Source organism: Cetorhinus maximus, chromosome 13, assembly GCF_964194155.1.
Source record: "Cetorhinus maximus chromosome 13, sCetMax3.hap1.1, whole genome shotgun sequence".
Taxonomy (NCBI): domain Eukaryota; kingdom Metazoa; phylum Chordata; class Chondrichthyes; order Lamniformes; family Cetorhinidae; genus Cetorhinus; species Cetorhinus maximus.
The window spans coordinates 24,408,622-24,430,934 of record NC_135891.1 but is presented as its reverse complement, the minus strand read 5'-3'; the positions used below and the strand labels follow the sequence as shown (position 1 = coordinate 24,430,934).

The following is a 22,313-nucleotide window of genomic DNA, read 5'->3' as shown; positions in this document are numbered from 1 at the left end:
TAAGTATCCGGTCACTGAAAAACTCCAGAACAATGGGAGTGCAGCATTTCATGAAGATAATGTTTTGAATGTCAAGGGGAGATAGTTGGATTCTCTATTGTTGGAGATAGTCATTGCCTGGCAATTGTGTGGCGCGAATGTGACTAGTAACTTATCAATCCAAGCCAAAATGTTGTCTGGGTCTTGCTGCATGTATGCGTGGATGGGTTCATTACCTGAGGAGTTACAAATGGTACTGAACACTGTGGAATCAACGGGGACCATCCCCACTTCTGACCATAGAATGGAGAGAAGGGTGAAGCAGCTAAAGATGATTGAGTTTAGGACACTGCCTGAAGGAACTCCTACTGCAATGTCCTGGGGCTGAGATGATTGGCCTCCAATAACATAGGGCCAGCAGAAGGCCTTTCAGCCTGTCGAGCCTGCTCCGCCATTCAATACGTTCATGGTTGATTGAATACTTCAATGCTTTTTACCCACACTATCTTCATAACCCTTTAAGATATTGTTAATCAGGAATCCATCAATCTCCAACTTAAGCATACTCAATGACTGAGCTTCCATGGCCCTCTGGGGTAGAGAATTCCAAAGATTCGCAACCCTCTGAGTAAAGAAGGTTCTCCTCATAAGAACAAATAACAAAGAAAAGTACAGCACAGGAGCAGGCCCGTCGGCCCTCCAAGCCTGCGCCTATCATATTGCCCGTCAACTAAAACACTTTGCACTTCCGGGGTCCCTATCCCTCTATTCCCATCCTATTCATGTATTTGTCAAGCTGCCTCTTAAACACCACTATCATACCTGCTTCCACCACCTCCTCTGGCAGCGAATTCCAGACACTCACTACCCTCTGCATAAAAAACTTGCCCCGCACATCTCCTCTATAGTTTTCTCCTCTCACCTTAAATCTATATCCCCTAATAATTGACTCTTCCACCCTGGGAAAAAGCTTCTGACTATCTACTCTGTCCATGCCACTCATAATTTTGTAAACTTCTATCAAGTCACCCCTCAATCTCCGTCGCTCTAGTGAGAACAATCCGAGTTTCTCCAACCTCTCCTCATAGCTAATAACCTCCAGACCAGGCAGCATCCTGGTAAACCTCCTCTGCACCCTCTCCAACGCCTCCATATCCTTCTGGTAGTGTGGCGACCAGAATTGCACGCAATATTCCAAGTGTGGCCTAACCAAGGTTCTATACAGCTGCAGCATGACTTCCCAGCTTTTATACTCAAAACCCTGCCAATGAAGGCAAGCATGCCATATGCCTTCGTGACTACCTTATCCACCTGCATTGCCACTTTCAGTGACCTGTGGATCTGTACACCCAGATCTCTCTGCCCGTCAATGCACTTAAGGGTTCTGCCATTTACTGTATAATTCCTGCCTGTATTAGACCTTCCAAAATGCATTACCTCGCATTTGTCTGGATTAAACTCTATCTGCCATTTCTCCACCCAAGTCTCCAACCGATCTATATCCCGTTGTATCCTTTGACAATCGTCTTCACTATCTGCAACTCCTCCAACCTTAGTGTTGTCTGCAAACTTACTAATTAGCCCAGTTACATTTTCCTCCAAATCATTTATGTATACTACAAACAGCAAAGGTCCCAGCACTGATCCCTGCAGAACTCCACTAGTCACAGCTCTCCATTCAGAAAAGCAACCTTCCACTGCTACCCTCTGTCTTCTATGACCAAGCCAATTCTGTATCCATCTTGCCAGCTCACCTCTGATCCCATGCGACTTTACCTTCTGTACCAGTCTGCCATGAGGGACCTTGTCAAAGGCCTTACTAAAATCCATGTATATAACATCCACTGCCCTTCCATCGTCGATCATCTTTGTCACTTCCTCGAAAAACTCGATCAAGTTAGTGAGACACGACCTCCCCTTCACAAAACCATGCTGCCTCTCAGTAATACACCCATTTGCTTCCAAATGGTAGTAAATCCTGTCATGAAGAATCTTCTCCAATAATTTCCCTACCACTGACGTAAGACTCACCGGCCTGTAATTTCCTGGATATTCCCTGCTACCCTTCTTAAACAATGGAACAACATTGACCATTCTCTGGGACCTCACCCGTAGCCAGTGAGGATACAAAGATTTCTGTCAAGGCCCCAGCAATCTCCTCCCTTGCCTCCCCCAGTACTCTGGGGTAGATCCCATCTGGCCCTGGGGACTTATCCACCTTAATATTCTTCAAGATGCCTAACACCTCTTTTTTGATCTCAACATGATCCAGGCTATCTACACACTCTTCCCTAGACAAATCGACTGCTAAGTCCTTCTCTTTGGTGAATACTGATGAGAAGTATTCATTCAGTATCTCTCCCATTTCTTCTGGCTCCACACACAGATTCCCACCTCTGTCCCTGAGTGGGCCTACCCTTTACCTGGCTACCCTCTTGCTTTTTACATATGTATAAAAGGCCTTGGGATTTTCCTTAATCCTGGTTGCCAGTGACTTTTCATGACCCCTTCTAGCCCTCCTTGCTTAAGTTTTCTTCCTACTTTCTTTGTATTCTCCACGGGCTTCATCTGTTCCCAGCCTTCTAGCCCTTACGAATGCTTCCCTTTTCTTTTTGACTAATCTCACAATATACTCCGTTATCCAAGGTTCCTGAAACTTGCCATTCTTATCCTTTATCCTAGCAGGAACATGCCGGTCCTGAATTCTTATCAACTGACGTTCGAAAGCCCCCCACATGTCAGTTGTTGATTTGCCCTCAAACATCCGCCTCCAGTCTAGATTCCTCAGTTCCTGCCTAATATTGTTATAATTAGCCTTCCCCCAATTAAGCACCTTAACCCGAGGACTCCTGTTATCCTTATCCACCAGTACCTTGAAACTTACTGAATTGTGGTCACTTTTCCCGAAATGCTCCCCTACTGAAACTTCGACCAGCTTACCAGGTTCATTCCCTAATACCAGGTCCAGTATTGCCCCTTCCCTAGTCGGACTATCTACATATTGTCTCAGGAAGCCCTCCTGGATGCACCTTACAAATTCTGCACCATCCAAATCCCTAGCACTAAGTGATTCCCAGTCAATATAGGGAAAGTTAAAATCACCCACCACAACAACCCTATTGCTTTTACATCTTTCCAAAATCTGCCTACATAACTGTTCCTCAATCTCCCACCATCAATTGGGAGGCCTATAGTAAACCCCCAACATTGTGACTGCACCCTTCCTATTCCGGAGCTCTACCCATATTGCCTCGCTGCATGAGCCCACCGAGGTGTCCTCCTGTCGTACAGCTGTGATATTCCCCTTAACCAGCAGTGCAATTCCCCCACCGCTTCTACATCCCTCTCTATCCTGCCTGAAACATCTAAATCCTGGAATGTTTATCTGCCAATCCTGTCCATCCTTCAACCAAGTCTCTGTAATGGCAATATTAAGTGGCTTCCCCTTCATTTTGAAATTGTGCAATTTTGAAATTTGAAATTGTGTCTCTTGGTTCTAGACTCCCCAACCAGGGGAAACATCTTACCTGCATCTACCCTGTCTATTCCTTTAAGTATTTTGTAGGCTTCAATGAGATCGCCTCTCACTCTTTGAAACTCTAGAGAATACATGCCCAGTTTCCCAATCTCTCTTCATAAGACAGCCCCACCATCCCTGGAACAAGTCTGGTGAACCTTCGTTGCACTCCCTCTATGGCAATAATATCTTTTTTGAGGTAAGGGAACCAAAACTGCACACACATCTCCAGGTGCAGTCTAACCAAGCTTCTAGACAATTGAAGCAAGACATCACTACTCCTGTCCTCAAATCCTCTTGCGATAAAGGTTAACATTCCATTAGCCTTCTTAATTATCTGCTGCACCTGCATGTTAGTCTTCAGTGACTTATGGACAAAGACACCCAGGTCCCTTTGTACATCTACACTTTCTAATCGTTTACCATTTAGGAAATACTCCGCACATCTGTTCCTTCTACCAAAGTGGATAACCTCACATTTTTCCACGTTATATTCCACCTGCCATGTTCTTGCCCACTCACTAAGTCTGTCCAAATCCTTCTGTAGCTGCTTTACATCTTCCTCACAACACACATTCCCATCTAGCTTTGTATCATCCGCAAACTTAGAAATATTACATTTGGTCCCCATATCCAAATCATTGATATATATTGTGAACAGCTAGGCCCCAAATGCTGATCCTTGCGGTACCCCACTAGTCACAGCCTGCCAATGCGAGAATTACCCATTTATTCCTACTCTGTTTTCTGCCTGTTAGCCAATCCTTAATCCATTGCCTCCTATCCCATTTGCTTTTATTTTGCTAATCAACCTCCTGTGGGGGACTTTATCAAAAGCCTTCTGAAAATCCAAGTATGCTACGTCCATTGACTCTCCTTTAACAATTTTGTTAGTAACATCCTCAAAAAACTCCAACAAGTTTGTCAAACATGATTTCCCATTTGCAAATCCATGCTGACTATGTCCAATCAGATCATTATAATCCAAATATCCATTTCTCACATCCTTTATAATAGATTCTCACATTTTCCCTACTACTGATGTAAGGCTAACAGGTCAATAGTTCCCTGTTTTCTTTCTCCCTCCCTTCTTAAATAGTGGGGTGACATTTGCTACCTTCCAATCTTCGGAAACATTCTAGAATCTACAGAATTTTGGAAAATTATCACCAATACATCCAATGTCTCTATAGCAACCTCTTTCAACACTCTGGAATGCAGAATATCGGGTCCTGGGGACTTGTTAACTTTCAGTCCCATTAATTTCTCCAATACAGCCTTCTTACTTATACTAATTTCCTTCAAATCCTCATTCTCCCTAGTCCCTTGGAGCTCTAAATTTGGGAGATTCCCTGTATCTTCACAAAGTAATCATTTGGCCTCCCTGCAATTTCTCTATTCCCCATTATGAATTCTCCTGACTCTGCCTGTAATGGACCCACATTTGTCTTCGCCAAATGCTTCCTTTTACATACCTATAGAAGCTTTTACAGTCCGTTTTTATGTTTTTTTGTTAGATTGCATTCATATTCTATTCTCCCTTTCTTTACCAGTTTCTCGGTCTTCCTTTGCTGTCTTCTAAAAACCTCCCAATCCTTAGGTTTACTACTACTTCTGGCAGCTTTATAAGCCTTTTCTTTTAATCTTATACAATCCTTAACTTCCTTTGTCAGCCATGGTTGACTGACCTTTTTGGGTTTTTGCACCTTGAAGGAATGTATAGGTGCTGTTAAGCTATGTAATAGTTCTTTGAAGACTATTCATTTCCTTTGTACAGTCATACCTTTTAATGTATTTTCCCAATCCACCTCAGCCAATTTGTCCCTCATGCCTTCATAATTTCCTTTATTTAACACCCTTGCTTCAGAGTCAACTACCTCACTTTCAAACAGTAAATCCAAGTCCTCTTCATGAAATTAAATATAATACAAAGCCTGCATGCTACCAAGGCTTATTCACCTATCACCTCGGACTTAACCAATGTCCAATGAGCTTTGCCATGATACAGTGGTTTTAAAACTATCCATAATGGTGAGATTGATATTAGTATGTGTTAAATGTCAGAAGCTTTTAGCCCAAATTAAACATAATTTGAAAGATTTTCCTAAATTAATATAGTAAACTAAAATTCCAAATAGGTGACTACCGCCTCAGACAAAATGCTGAAGACTCTGTACTGTCAAAATAGAGAGAAGCTTGCTGAGCAAATTTTTCCCAGGATTTAAGGGTTTTTGAAGATGAACTGTCAGAGGACTCCATTATTACCTCTTACTATATGATCGCAACTTCAGGATTTAGCACAAGCGCAGATTAACACGGAGATCCTCAAGTTGCGGTTTGCCCTTCAGTGCTCTACCGCATGCTGCACTGTGGAACCCCAAGCCCCTCAAAGCGAGCAATTCGTGAAATCAACTGATCTGATAAAAACTTCCTCTTTTGCACCCTCAGAGTACTGTTAGAAACTCGATGGCCTGAATGTTTCCTGCGTTGGGCAGGCTTGGCGGGAGTGGGTGGGGGCAGTCGCAGAGCTGACCGCAACCCGCGATCGGCTCTGCACTGCCATTTTATGTGAGCGGGCCCACATAAAGGCCCGCCCCGCATAATACACGAGCATTAGCGCTCAGCGCTTCCTGTGCAGGCGGGGGGAGGAGGGAGAGTCAGAGCCAGCGCTCTTTCGTGCATGCGAAATCTCCTCAGGGAGATTGAAGCGCTTTTGAAATAAAATCAATGAAAATTTAATGAAACATGTCCCCTTATGTGACTGTCACATGAGATAGGGCATGTTTTTACTTTTCAGGAAAACTTCTTATTAATTTATGAAAGCTTTAGGAAACCTCATCCCGCTCGTGAATGAGGTTTCCTGGCCTTTTTGCCTGCCCGCTAACCTTAAGGTTGGACGGGCAGCGTTAACTTGACATCAATGCATTTGTTAATGCTCTTAATAGGCCTATAAATTATCGGTGGGCGCGCAGCCAACTCCGGCGCACGCTTGCCAAATGAAACAGCGCGATGACATCAGGACGCACGCCTGAGGTCATCGCACGTCATTGTACGTGCCGGCATGTCGGGCCCACCCCCACACACCGACTGAAAAATCCTGGCCTATAAAAAGTTAAGCCCTGTCCAATTAGGCGTAACTGGATTTTTACTGATGAACTAAGTAACAACTACTGATGAACAACTGATCTGGCCCTGAAAATATAATTTTATATTTGTGAAATGTTGCTAAATGTCTCCACTATGATTAATTTTTTTTACTGAACATTTGAAATTACATCTTTTGAATCTTTATTTTTTAAAATGTATTCATGATACTTTAGCTTAAACTTTAACTCCATACATGTCCCAATCTTTATTTTGGTCTGTGCCTGTTTTAAAAAAACATATTAGATTTTAGTATTTTTCATTTCCTGGTTGGCTGTCTGTGAGAATTCTTTAATGTGACTGGCTGCTTGGTCAGTTTGACATCACTTAAGCTTGACGCTGAGAATCCCTACTAAACTAAGCTATAATCTGCTGCATGGCGCGAGAAGATAAAGTTCTCACCATGGAGATCGCTAGATCTCTTAGTGAGGCTTCCTTCAAGATCAGTGGCGAGTGCCTTTGTATTGCGGCTGACCACACAATCCAGGTTTTTTTTATTTCCATGGGGTGTTATAAGAAAGTGTTAATATTTTATAAATAGGTTTCAGAATATTGTAGTGATCTAACAAAAATATCTATCCGTAGAGTGCAGCCACAAAGACAATCACCAGATGTAAATTTCAGTGGCCTAAATTTTTCCCGCGTCAGGCGGGCTCAGTGGGAGCCGACCACCACTCATGATCAGTTCTGCACTGCGATTTCATGTGGGCAGGCTAATTAAGGCCTGCCTTGCGTGGATCGTGAGTGGTACTGTTGAGCACTACCTGTACGGGTGGGGGGAAGAGGGAGAGCAGACCTGTCGCGCAGTTGGTGCCTGCGTGCAAAAGAGTGCTTCAATCTCTCTGAGGCAGCTCCGTGCCTCAGGGAGATTGAAGCACTTCTTGAAAAAATTAATAAATACAATAAAAATTCAATGAAACATGTCTCATCTCATGTGACTGTGTCACATGAGATGGGACATGTTTTTAATTTTAAAATAAAGTTTTTATTTAATCTGTAATACCCTTAGGAAACCTCATTCCGCTCGTAGATTAGATTTCCTAAAAAATGTAAAGGCCGCTTGGCCTTTTCACCTGCCTGCCAACCGTTAGGTTGGACGGGCAGCTTCAATTTCAAGTTAATTAGGTCCTTAATAGGCCTTTCAATTATGGGCAGACATGCAGCCGACTCCGGCGCGCGCCCGGCGAATGAAATATCGCACGAGGGCTCGATGACATCGGGATCGCGTGTCATATTACATTCCGGCATATTGGGCGCACACCCGCAGGCCCAAGGTAAAATTCAGGCCAGTGTTGCTGAGCAATAGACTTGTATTTGTACTTAAAAATGTAAGTCACTAATTTACATGCACTCATCGGAAATGTTTTTATCGCATATTTCGTCCGATTACTTACTGCAAGGATGAGCGAGTACTCTAACTTCATCTATTGCAATGTATCCAGGATGGCCCTTTGTAGCAACTGATTCAAAAATAACCTGAAATGGTAAAATCAGTGATGAATAAATTAAATCCCTATTCCTTAATATGTCCTAAAATTAATGGACTCTAATATTGAAAGTTAAGTGCTATATGAATCACTTATTTCCATATAAGCCATTACATTAATACACTGATCAACACAACACACCACCGTATATTTGCCTTTTATTGCAGCCTATTAGGTTTCATAAAAATGTATAATGATATTGTACAGATCTACCTACAAAATTTTGTATTTTTGCAATCTTGCATCAATTATCTTGATTTCATTACTGGGGCAACAACATTCATGTTTGTAAATGACACCAAAATACAGAGCATGATTAACTTTGAAGAGGACTTTAGGTTACTTCAGGAAGCTATAGCAACTATAGTAGGCCATTCAGCCTCTCACACCTGCACCACCATTCACAGCTGATCTGTACCTCAACTTCATTTAACCTTCTTTGATTCACACCACTTGTTAACCTTACCTAATCAAAATCTCAATCTTGGAAATTTCAATTGATTCATCCGAGCATTTTAGTGTAACGAGTTCTAGATTTGTGAAAGAGTGTTCCTGATTCCATTCCTAAATAGCCAGGCTCTACTTTTAAGATTATACCCTCTTGTTCTGGATTCCTCACCATAAGAAATAGTTCTTGTGTATCTATCCTATTGCATGCCTTTATCATTCAATTAGATCATTCCCTCAATTAGATTAACCATCTAAACGTACGAGAATACCAGTTTATATAATTTAGCCTTTTAAGACCTGATATCATTCTGTAGAACCTATGCTGTAGGCCATAGATAAATAAATAAAGGATCTGTCAGGGGTATTCAATCAGGGAAAATTGTTTCTACTGATCAATGATTTGACGACTAGTGGGCATAAATTTAAGACCATCAGCAAGAAAATGAAGAAAATTGTTAGAAAAATGTATTTACTTTTTTTCTAAACAGACTGTTGTTAGGATATCGAATAGCCAACTAGAAATAGTGGTAGGAGGAAAAGCTATATTACCTTTAAAAAGAGTGTTGGATACATATTTGAAACAGTTAGGAAATCTGATGGGACGTGGAAACATTGGGCCTCCACCCTGCATGGCGGAGAATGTAATTTTCATGGGCTGGATGGTGGTGGAGTATGATAGTTACATATACTGTATAAATAGGCATGGTCAATGGAATGACAGTACCTCCTGGATTTCCAATGACTCCTTTATCCTGAGCACCTAGACAACTCAACACTGGAAAAATGTCAAAACCCAGCTCAATAATTGGGCATAAGAAAAGCCCACACTGTTTGCAGGCCTGGGTCTTGGCATGGAACACTCAAAAATACTACAGGCAGCAGAAATGCAATTGGCCCTCTTATATCTACAATTTCTAAACTTTTCAATGAATTGCTCCCATGGATGTCACATTGCTTCTTGTACCACTCCCATTCTAACTTGCATCCAAGATATGCCCATTCTGGTATGAGCAATGCCTGATTTAATTATGTTGCCTCACATGCTCTGGGATCAGTTGTGCAAGTCACCAGTGGAGCAGGGTCAACTTTGTGTTGGCTCCAATTTAGTTTTTAGAGGGTAAAGTATAATTATATTTTATTATCTTCTCTCCTTTTCCTCAACCATAAACCAACAGAAACCCAGGGACTGGGTTGGTGAACTGCTTAGAAATCTTTATCATGTTGCTCTGAGCCAGTTGCTAGAAGTCACACTGGAATAGCCCAAAAGTCTCTCTCCCTACATTATCCCGTCTTGCTTTCATGAAGAAACATGGTTTCCATACAACATTGAAGGCTAAACTGATAACACAGTAATGCTGGTAACTTAGCCTGCACACAAGCTCTCAGTAACAGACTGTTAATACCAATTACTCCCGTATACCTATTTTTCCTACAAACTTACCTGATAGTAGTTTGGCCAAAATGTGCTGATAGCCAGTTCTGTCTTAATCCATCCTTCAGTAACTATCCCGGACACATTCCACACAGGGTTTCCTTGAGGTCCACCATTAACTTTCACATAGACATTTAAAGCACCCGGACTTGATCTGTCTTTGCTTGACAGAAAATAGTGAAAGTCAATGCAGTGTGTGTCATTCTCTTTTAATACAGGTAATAAGAGATGAGCCTTCTGTCCTGATATTCGTCCAGAGCTGTTTACCATCATGAAGGATCCTATAAGAATTAGAAATAATTTTTTAAAGTTAGAATAATGGAGTTCACTTCAAAATATTAGCTGATCTGATTTTGTTTGACTTAATGATGTGTGCATTGAAAATAAACACATTGAGATAGCAACCAATCTGATACCCTAATTAGTTGACATTGAATTTTTTCAATGTTATACCGCTTACAGCCAAGCTTGAAATTTATAATGCACTTGATGGGCTGAACATTCTGCAATTATTATGATTTTTTATGCGATTACTACTGGAGACACCAAATAATGCATAAAATCTATTATATACCAATCACGTCCACATGCTAACTCTTCAAGTTCATATATTTTTATTCAATCCATCAATTATTTTGATAAATTCTATCGAGCGAGATTCTTCATATTTGAAAAAAAAATATCTCCATGAGTGAGTAGGTAGAGTCAGAGTAGAATAATAGTTGTTCCAAAAGATAATACTGGAAATCTATTTCATTCTGTAGCTTCATACTTTGAAAGATCATGCAGCAGCCAAATCCCTATTTCTTATAAGTATACTGCAGAAAGACATTATGGCATTCAATTACCATCATTAGCATGTAAACACCAGTTTATTTTGAATTCATCTTCTGATGTTTGAAGTCTGCTATGTTCTCCTCCTACATCATCTATTAATTTCCATTATTTTAATCTCATAAAGGTAAAATTATACATATTCCCTAATGTCAGTTGGAACAACAAAGTCTTGTTTCCAAATTATATCTATTGTAGCAAGGTCAGTTCACTGGTGCTGTGAACAACTTCCAGCCATAAATATAATTTCAAACTGGTGAAGGTAGAAATATAACTGGAATAGACTTAAGAAAAGAATAAGACATTGCTCTGTTAATAATTCATGTTTTCTGTGCTTGTTCAAAACATATAATTTATATTTAAATCATATATATGTTGAAATGGTATAAACATTCCTCAAATGTTATTAAGACTATCAGTTTAGAGATTTCATATTATAATTTCTTGTAAATTCTTACATTAAGTGCACAATTCATTTCATGTATTAATTCTGTATAAGGAGCTGTCAAGAGAAACAATATTGCCAGTTGTGTTTGAATTATTCTGTAAGCTTTCTGAAAAATATGTCACCTTGCACTATGCATTTCACTTTAGTAATAGCTTCACAGCTGGGGTCAATATGAATGAATAGTTAAGTGTTGCAACTTTTTTGTTATCAACCTCCCTATTGGCATTGCCGATTAATGTCATTAATAAACTACCATCAGAACCATGTAATGAAATCTCAGAGCTAGGATCAGGTTAATTGTATTCTGGCTTCCCTCATCATTGAATAAATTATCCCAGCCTTATTGAATAGATCTTTGAAACAATAAAAAAAAATAGTCATTAGACTGGCAAGTAGAATTTTTAATTGCTTATGATGATAGGCCAACATTTAATGTTTAGGAAAATTACAACAAACGCTAGGTGACTATTCAGTCCATTGTACTTTCAACTCTTCAACTGGAGCTATCTTCCACTTTGATTCAGGTGCTAAATCGATTAGCTTCACATTCAGTTGTCTATTCAAGTCCAAGTTCAAATAATGCAAATAGACAGATTTCATGTTCTGAGAATGAGCTATTCTATGCTTTATAAATGTTTCTAACATTGTTTACAGTGTTGATAACAAAGAAAAATATTTAGTATTAAAGGACGTGACAGGAGTCTACATCTGAGGTTGCAATTAGACTGTTGGCTCTCTCCCAGCAATTAAAATGTAAACATTTTATAGAGAACAGTTTCCGCTGGCTGAACATGAAAATTAAATGCAGTTAGGTCTCCTTAAAAAAGCTGAGAGTCCAATGGACGTTATGGAAGACCCCTTCTTGAAGGAAGTCTCACTGATTTGTTCCAGAGGCAGGTTATCTGAATTGACAGTGAGTTTTCTGCATTTTGCCTATTGGGGACATCCATTTCTCTGGGTTCACAGTTCAGGAAAATTATTCCATTTGCCAGATTTCTGCTCCTTTTGAAGGCTTTTGGGAAGCTGGGAAGAAAAGTGGTAGAAGCCAGGCCAGGCCTAGTAGACACAGGAGTATTGTAGGCATGCTAATAAGGTTGGATCGGACATTTTTAGACTGCCTACTCATTTTTATGGGATAACCCTCACTGAACACCACAGCGCAGAAACTTCCAGCGAATCATAGGTCTACGGCCCTCCCTTGGACCCAATCAATCAGAGGGTCTGGGTAGGGAGTTACATTTTATCTACTTTTAGTCCCCCATAGGAGATTTGCATCTAATGTGGGTCTTCTGGTCACTGATCTCCACCACCAGCCAAAAGGTTTTAATCTCAAAGATCCAACAACACTCAGGAAGCTCAACACTATATAGGATAAGCAGCCCCCTTGATTGGCACCCCATCCACCGCCTTCAAAATTCACTGCCTCCACCACTGACGCACAGTGGCAACAGTGTCTACCATCTACAACATGCACTGCAGAAACTCACCAAGGCTTCGTCAATAGCACCTTCCACACCCACAACCTCTACCATCTAAAAGGACAAGAGCAGCAGAAGCATGGGAACACCACCATCGTCAGATTCCCCTCAAAGCCACTCACCATCCTGATTTGGAACTATTACGTTGTTCCTTCACTGTCGCTGGGTCAAAGTCCTGGAACTCCCTTCGTAACAGGGCTATGGGTGTACCTGCACCACATGGATTGCAGCAGTTCAAGAAGGCAGCTTACCACCACCTTCTCAAGGGCAACTAGGGATGGGCAATAAATGGTGGCCTAGTTAACGACATCTGCATCCCATGAAAGAATATTTAAAAAAGCCTCAAAGATCTAACAAGCAACCACAGGCCTGCGATTGGCAGTACTGCTTTTCTTCCTACTCCTCTGGCAACACTAGGTGCTGCTTATTCTGAGATGGTCCTTCTTGTCTGTGGCTAGACATGGTGTTTGGTTGCTAGACAGACTGTAGTCATACTCTGGTATCGGCTCAACACTTGTTTATTAGTACTACATCAAAACAGGTTACAGAGTGGACATGTTGTTCCTGGGCATTCTGTTCCAACCTTTTTGTCTCAAGAGTCTAACACTGATGTCAATGATACATGGTCACCTATGTCTTATATTAGCATAAAAACAAAAATACCTGGAAAAACTCAGCAGGTCTGACAGCATCTGCGGAGAGGAATACAGTTAACATTTCAAATCCGAATGACTCTTCATCAGAACTAAGGAAAAATAGAAAAGAGGTGAAATATAAGCTGGTTTAAGGGGGGTGGGACAGGTAGAGCTGGATAGAGGGCCAGTGAAAGGTGGAGATTACCAAAAGATGTCATAGACAAAAGGATAAAGAGGTGTTGAAGGTGGTGATATTATCTATGGAATGTACTAATGGTGACATTAAGGGTAGAAAGCAGGACGAGCAAGGTACAGATAGCCCTAGTGGGGGTGGGGTGGGGTGGGGTGGGGCGGAAATCGAAATAGGCTAAAAGGTAGAGATAAAACAATGGATGGAAATATATTTTAAAATAATGGAAATAGGTAGGAAAAGAAAAATCTATATAAATTATTGGAAAAAGGGGAATCGGAAAGGGGATGGGGAAGGAGGAGAGAATTCATGATCTAAAGTTGTTGAACTCAATATTCAGTCCGCAAGGCTGTAAAATACCTAGTTGGAAGATGAGGTGCTGTTCCTCCAGTTTGCGTTGAGCTTTACTTGAACATTGCAGCAGGCCAAAGCACTTTACAGCCTTCCGGACTGAGTGTTGAGTTCAACAACTTTAGATCATGAACTCTCTCCTCCTGCCACACCCCCTTTCCGATTCCCCTTTTGCCAATAATTTATATATATTTTTCTTTTCCCACCTATTTCTAATATTTTTAAATGTATTTCCATCCATTGTTTAATCTCTGCCTTTTAGTCTATTTTGATTCCCCCCCATCCCACCTCCACTAGGGCTATCTGTACCTTGCTCGTCCTGCTTTCCACCTTTAATGTCCCCATTAGCACGTTTCTTAGCTAATATCACCACCTTCAACAGCTCTTTGTCCTTTTGTCTATGACATCTTTTGGCAATCTTCACCTATCACTGGCCCTCTATCCAGCTCTACTTGTCACACCTCCCCCCCCACCCTAAACCAGCTTATATTTCACCTCTTTTTTATTTTTCCTTAGTTCTGATGAAGAGTCATTTGGACTCGAAATGTTAACTGTGCTCCTCTCCACAGATGCTGTCAGACCTGCCGAGTTTTTCCAGGTGTTTTTGTTTTAGATTTCCAGCATCCGCAGTATTTTGCTTTTATCTTATATTAGCATATCCAATCTGTTAACCCTTTACACAATACCTCCTTCCAAGTATACTATCCAATTTTCAACAACAATATGAAGCTATATCTTTAACTAGTTACATTACATTTCTGTAACTCCTTTTTTACAACTACAGCTTTTCCCACCTCCAACTCCTACTCTTTCCCCTCCCCAAGTCACAGTCCTAAGGTGTTCAATCTCCCACAATATTCTCAGCCCTTAAGGAGGAGATATTGGAGACATGTGTTGTTTCTTCTTTGTCAAGGAGGACAATATCACCATCAGAATGGGACAGCACTTTAACAGCATTGCTGAAAAGCAGAGTGTAGGTCGCAGGATGACTGAACTGCAAGGTCAATGAGGACTTTTCAGCAGAAGCCTGATTCAAGAGAGAAGGTGGAAGAGCATTGACCTTTAGCCTCTCTGGGATGGGAACTCAGAACTCTCTGAGGAACTTGTGCCCTCAAAGCACACAGGGAAAGGTCTTCAGAAGAGGAAATCTTCAACTCCAGAGAAGACTGTCACAGCCAGATCATTCACTGCTGCATTGTAGACTGAAAAGATATTGAAGGTCTGAGATTTCAATTAACTTAAACAACAAAAGGAAAAATGACATAATTCCTGTAAGCTTTTCAGGAAGAGATGATTTCCTGATGAAATCTCCAACAGGAGAGAGCCTATAACAACCTCCTCATGAGCATTAATGGTAATTCCATCACACAGTCCCCTAACATCAATGTTCTCTGTGTCATCATTGACCAGAAACTTAACTGTACCAGTCATATAAATGTCATGATTATTATAGCAGATCACAGACTAAGTATTCTACAGTGAGTGTCTCACCTTCTGACTCTTCAAAGTCTCTCTACCATCTAAGGCACAAAACAGGAGTATGATGGAATATTCTCCACTTAATGGATGACTGCAGTTACAAAAGCATTTAAGAAGGTTGGCACCATCCAGGACAATTTGCTAGATAGAAATCTCATCCACTAACCTATCTCATCCCTTCACCAGAAGAAAATCAGGGTTGCACTGTGCCTATTTGCAGAATGTATTGTGGAAAAGAAAAGCTCATGTTGTAGGGGGTAACATATTGGCATTGACAGAAGATTGACTAGCTAACAGGAAACAGAGTAGGCATAAATGGGTAATTGTCTGTTTGGCAGGATGTAACAAGTGGTGTGCCACAGAGATCAGTGCTGGGGCCTCAACTCTTTACAAAATATATAAATGATTTGGATGAAGGGACCGAAGGTACCATTGCTAAATTTGCTGATGACACAAACATAGGTAGGAAAGTAAGTTGTGAAGAGGGCATAAGGAGACTACAAAGGATATAGATAGGTTAGATGAGTGGGTAAAGTTCTGGCAAATGGAGTATAAAGTGGGAAAAAGTGAAATTTGCCATTTTGGCAGGAAGAAATCAAAAGCATATTATCTAAATGGTGACAGATTGCAGAGCTCTGAGATGCAGATGGATCTGGGTGTCCTAGTGTATGAATAACAAAACGTTAGTATCCAGGTACAGCAAGTAATTAAGAAAGCAAATAGAATGTTATTGTTTATTGCAAAGGGAATTGAATACAAGAGTAGGAAGGTTATGCTTCAGTTATACAGGGGATTGGTGAGACCACATCTGAGGCACTATGTACAATATTGGCCTCCTTATTTAAGGAAGGATGTAAATGCTTTGGAAGCAGTTCAGAGAAGGTTTACAAACTAATACCTGGAATGAGTGGGTTGTCTTATGAGGAAAGGTTGGACAGGCTAGGCTTGTATCCGCTGGAGTTTAGAAGAGTAAGAGGCGACTTGATTGAAACATATAAGGCCCTGAGGAGACTTGACAGGAAGGATGTGGAAAGAATGTCTCCTCTTGTGGGAGAATCTAGAACTAGGGTCACTGATTAAAAATAAGGGATTGCTCATTTAAGACAGAGGTGAGAATTTTTTTTCCTGAGGATCGTGAGTCTTTGGAACATTTTTAAAATTAATTTACAGGATGTGGGCATCACTGGCTAGGCCAGCATTTATTGCCCATCTCTAATTGCCCTTGAGAAGGTGGTGGTGAGCTGCCTTCTTGAACAAAAACAGAATTACCTGGAAAAACTCAGCAGGTCTGGCAGCATCGGTGGAGAAGGAAATTCTGTTTTTGTTTTGGATTTCCAGCATCCGCAGTAGTTTTTTGTTGTTGCCTTCTTGAACTGTTGCAATCTCTGTGATGTAGCTACATGCACAGTGCTGTTAGGAAGGAGTTTAAAAGGTGATGGAGGCAGAATCTTTGAATGTTTTGAAGGCAGAGGTAGATAGATTCTTGATAGCAATCAAGTGGGTGAAAGGTTATTGGGTGTAGGCAGGAATGTGGAGTTGAGGTTAGAATCAGATCAGCCATAATCTTATTGAATGGTGGAGTAGGCTCAAAGGACTGAGCTGTCTACTTCTGCTCCCAATTCGTCTGTCGGTATGTATGTTCATATTGTAGCAACTCGCCAAAGATTCTTTGTCAGGACATTCTAAACTCACATCCTTCACTATTTGAAAGGAGTTTGCAAACACCATAACCTTCAATTTTCTCTCCAAGTCAAACATTACCTGATTTGGAGGTATATTGAAGTTCCTTCGATACATAATATAGTTAGATTTAGCACCATTATGGAAAAGGACAAAGATAGAACAGGATTAAAAGTTCTAAATTGGGGAAGACAAATTTTACAAAGCTGAGAGGTGAGCTGGTGAGAGTGGACTGGATACAGCTATTAGAGGGGAAAACAGTGTCAAATCAATGGGAGGGATTCAAAAGCGAGATTCTTAAGGCACAGTGTAGATATGTACCCACAAAGAAAAAGGCTGATACTGCCAAATCTAGAGCCCCCTGGTTGCCCAAAGCTTACAGGGCAAGATAAAACAGAAAAAGAAAGCGTATGACAGTCACAAAAAGCTTAATACTGTATAAAGCCTAGAGGAGTATAGAAAGTACAGGGGTGAAGTAAAAAAGGAAATTAGGAAAGCAAAGTGAAGATATGTAAAGATATTGGCAGGTAAAATCAAAGAAAACCCAAAGATGTTTTACCAGTACATTTAAAGCAAGGCAATAACTAAGGAAAGGGTAGAATCTGTCAGAGGTATCCATGGTAACTTGTGCGTTGATGTTGAAGATGTGGGCAAGGTTCTCAATGAATACTTTCATCTCTGTCTTCAATTAGGAGAGGGATGATGCAGACATTCTCGTTAAAGAGGAGGAGTGTGAAATACATAATGAGAGAGGAAGTACTGGAGGGACTGACATCCTTGAAGACAGATAAATCACCAGGGCCAGATGGATTATATTCTAGGCTGTTAAAAGAAGCCAGGGAGGAAATAGGGAGGAAATGATCTGAGGATTATTTTTCAATCCTCACTAGATACAGGCAAGGTCCCAGAGGATTGAAGGTCTGCGAACTTAGTACCATTATTTAAAAAGGGTGCGAGGGATAGGCCAGAAAATTATAGGCCAGTCAGTCTGACTTTGGTGGTAGACGAATTATTGGAAACAATTCTGAGACAGGACAAACTGTCACTTAGAAAAGCACAGATTGATCAGGGATAGTCAGCTTGGTTTTGTTAGGGGAAGATCGTGTCTTACTGATTAATAGAATTTTTTGAGGAAGTAAGAAGGAGGATTGATGAGGGTAGTGCAGTGGATGTTGTCTACATGGATTTCAGTAAGGCATTTGACAAGGTCCCACATGGCAGTGTGGTCAGGAAAGTGAGATCTCATGGGATACAGGGGAAGGTGGCAGATTGGATCCAAAATTGGCTCAGTGACAGGAAACACAGGGTAATGGTCGATGGATGTTTTTGCAAATGAAAAACAGTTTCCAGTGGTGTTCCATAGGGCTCAGTGTTGGGGCCCTTGCTGTTTGTTGAATATATGAATGATTTAGACTTAAATATGGGAGGCATGATTGGGAAATTTGCAGATGACACAAAAATTGGCCGCGTCGTTGATAGTGAAGAGGATAGAATGTTATCAATGGTTTGGTTGAGTGGGAGGAGCAGTGGCAAATGGAATTCAATCTGGAAAAGTGTGAGGTAATGCATTTGGGGAAGACAAACAAAGCAAGGGAATACTCAATAAATGGGAGGATATTGAGCGGGGTTGAGGAAGTGAGAGACCCTGGAGTGCATGTCCACAGGTCCTTGAAGGTGGCAGGACAGATGGATAAGGTGGTAAAGAAAGCATATGGAATGCTTTCCTTTATTGGATGAGTAATTGAATACAAAAGCAGGGATGTATTGATGAACTGTGTAAAATGCTTGTTAAGCCACAGCTGGAATTTTGTGTACAGTTCTGGTCACCACATTACAGGGAGGACATAACTGCTCTGGAGACAGTGCAGGGGAGATTTACAAGAATGTTGCCAGGCTTTGAAAATTGCAGCTATGAGGAGCTATTGGTTAAGCTAGGGTTGTTTTCCTTAGAACAGAGGAGGCTAATGGGGTGACCTAATTGAGGTGTACAAAATTATGAAGGGCCTAGAAGAGTAGACAGGAAAGACCTGTTTCCCCCTAGCTGAGAGGTCAATTACCAGCGGGCATAGATTTAAGGTGATTGGTGGAAGGATTAGAGGGGACATGAGGAAAATCCTTTTCACCCAGAGGGTGGTGGGTGACTGGAATTCACTGCCTAAGTTGGTGGCTGAGGCTGAAATGCTCAACTCATTTAAAAGGTACCTGGACCTGCATCTGAAGTGCTGTAACCTGCAAAGCTACGGACCAGGTGCTGGAAAGTGGGGATAAAATGAGCGGCTAGTTTCTTTTTTCTCTTTTTGGCTGGCACAGACACGATGGGCTGAATGGCCACTTTTTGCACCATAACTTTTCTACTCGGAAATTTTCACTTGGCACGCTCAACCCGCTCAAACGTGAAATGATGTGCGTTGCCATTGGCCAAGCGTGCCGATGTCAAGGCGCAGTTGTGTGATCATTCAGGCAGTGGCCGCATGCCGGAGTGGGCAGCACGCCTGCCGACAATTAAAAGGCCTGTTTAGGCCATTAAGTAATCAATTAAATTAAATTTTTCGCTGCCCATCCAACCTAACAGTTGGCGGGCAGGCGAAAAGGCCAAGCGGCTTTTGCATTCTTTTGGAAACCTCATCAACGGGCAGGATGAGGTTTCCAAAAGCAAATAAAAATAAAATAAAAGTTTTAAAATTTGATTAATGGCATGTCCATGCTCGTGGTGACAGAGTCACATGAGGGGACATATTTTATTACATTTTTATTTCCTTCATTTTGTTTTTTAAAAACGCTTCACCTCCCTGAGGCAGCTCCATGCCTCAGGGAGATTTTACAGCGCTCACTTGCATGCATGCGCGAAGTTCGCACTAGGTCTGCTCGCCCTTCTCCCCCCGCCTACACAGGCAGTGCTCAGTGCTACCATTTGCGTTTCACCCTGAGCGGGCCTTAATTGTCCTGCCAGTGTGAAATTGCAGTCTGGTCCCAATCGGCTTCCCAAAAGCCCCCGCCTGCCCCTGCCAAGCCCACCCTCCAGGGGCAAAATTCTGCCCTATGGTTCTATGGTTCTAAAATCTTGTAAACCTCTACAGGCCACAATTGTGGGAGCATTTTCACTGGAGGGGCTGAAGCAGCTTAAGAAGCTGGTTCACCGCCACCTTTCCAGGCAACTAGGAATCAGCTAAAAAAAATGGCAGCTTTGTCAGTGACACCCACATCACGAGACTGAAGGTAAAGTAAAAACTGTCCATCGATGCCCTCCTTGAATTATGTGCATGGCTCATTGCCTATAGGCTTCTGTTGTTCATCGATATTTATAGCAAAGCTGTACAGAGTTTGTTTTGAAAAATTAATTTCCATGGACAGAATATTGCGTGTGGGGGCGGGCCCGGCACACCAATGCATAAAATGACGCGAGGTGATGTTGGGCGTGCGTCCCAACATCACCGCGTCATTTCGATATTTAATTCGGCGGGTGCGCGCCGGAGGCATCTGTGCGCCTGCCGAACTGTCAACGGCCTATTAAGGCCATTATAAAAGTAATTTAACTTATTAACAACGCTGCCCGACCAACCTTAAGGTTGACAGGCAGGCGAAGAGCGTTTTTCAAGATACCTCATCCACGGGCAGGATGAGGTTTCCTAAAGGTTTTATAAGATAAATAAACAAATTTTACAAACTTCACAAACATGTCCCAGCTCACGTGACACTGTCACAAGGGGACATGTTTAAATAATTTTTAACTTTATTTTTAAAAAAGGTTTTATTATCTATTTCATCTCCCTGAGGCACAGAGCTGCCTCAGGGAGATTGCTGTACTCTTTCCCGTGCATGCTCCGCGCCCGATCCTACCCAGCCCACCCACCATAGGAAAAATTCTCCCCCATGTTACAGAGGAGCGTTGTGCAATGTAGAACCGCCTGCTATATTATTGCTGATGTTCTCAGGAACATGCTCAACTGAACTTGGCACGGTAGAAATATATTTTCAATAGTTAAATTCTATTAACATGTGAGTTGCTTTGTATGTTCTTTCTAGTTCCTGATTGATGATCGAGTAATCAAGTCTCAAACTTCAAGTACATGGTATGAGGCAGAAGGAACAGTCATGTGAGGACCTGCGGGATTATGCACATACAATCGTGATTGCAATTTTTTTGCATACGCACCACCAAACATTTGCATATTGTATCCCATGAGACTGTAGAACTGTGCACATATTTCATCTTGAATACAGCCAGTAGTACTCTTGGAAATTCAGCAGTGGTATAAAATGTTGAATCCAGTGCTTTTCTTCACAGGAACTTAACTGATGTTTTTCAAGCAAACTGCACCTCTAGCCTATTGTGCTCACGGACTGATCAGTACAATATCACCGAGAGATGTCTATTTTTATGGAAAAAATCAGAAGGCTATTTTTGTACTTAACACAATTGCATGTTTCAAAGTCACATATTCTCAATGTTATCATCAAGCCCTTCAACATGGCAAAAAGGATATAGTTCAAACTTGAAATTTTTTGATTCTCTAAATTTGAGACAGAGTAAAAAATGTCAACATTAGCTAAAAATTCACTTTTCTGTGTCCTTCTGTAGCTGCCATTGGGTTCAGTGTTGATACGTGAACCAATTCAATCAAATAAAGACTGTTCTTGCAGAACTATTATTGTGGCCTGTGGGCATTAACCAATTGTTCTAAATAGGATCAGGCATTAGAGTCAGAATTTGTGATTGAAAATTACACAAGGATGTTTTCCTCACCAGATTACATCCCAACTTTCAATTGTCACTTAATTATTCTTTCATTTAGTATTGCTACCAGTCATTAGCATCATTTGGGAAGTCTGAACTGCTGCAAAATCTACCCAGTTCATATCACCTAGAAAAGTTTAGCTCACTTTGTAGGAGATCAAATTAATGTATTTTATTTCTTCGCAAAGCAATTCATTCCTCCCTGAATATGTTACGTTGTTATGAATGACTCCCTGATCTGGAAAAACTTGCATGTTCTGGACTGGAAAAATCAGGAGAAGTGGATTGCATTTGGCAGGTCAAACAAGAATGATCTGCTGATAAGTTATGCAAACATTATTATGGTTTGATCTGACACTGATGCAACACAAAACCTAAATATATAAGCGAGTAAATAAAAGGTCTCAGTTTAGCCCTGTTACTTTAGATGAAATAACTAAACAGTATTTAAATCAAGAATAACTTTCATTTATT

The 22,313-nt window shown here is 41.2% G+C and overlaps 1 protein-coding gene across 5 annotated transcripts in view; it reads right to left on the bottom strand.

Annotated features, from left to right (window-relative positions):
* The window catches only part of ptprt (protein tyrosine phosphatase receptor type T), a 1,450,199-nt gene that overhangs the window by 835,721 nt on the left and 592,165 nt on the right, over positions 1–22,313 (bottom strand). For all 5 annotated transcript variants that reach the window (XM_078555116.1, XM_078555118.1, XM_078555117.1 and 2 more), the window contains exons 3-4: positions 10,019–10,290; positions 8,035–8,116 (exon numbers count right to left, since the gene is read on the bottom strand). In XM_078555116.1, coding sequence (XP_078411242.1) covers positions 8,035–8,116; positions 10,019–10,290 — 354 coding nt within the window. The remainder of the gene's footprint in view (positions 1–8,034; positions 8,117–10,018; positions 10,291–22,313) is intronic.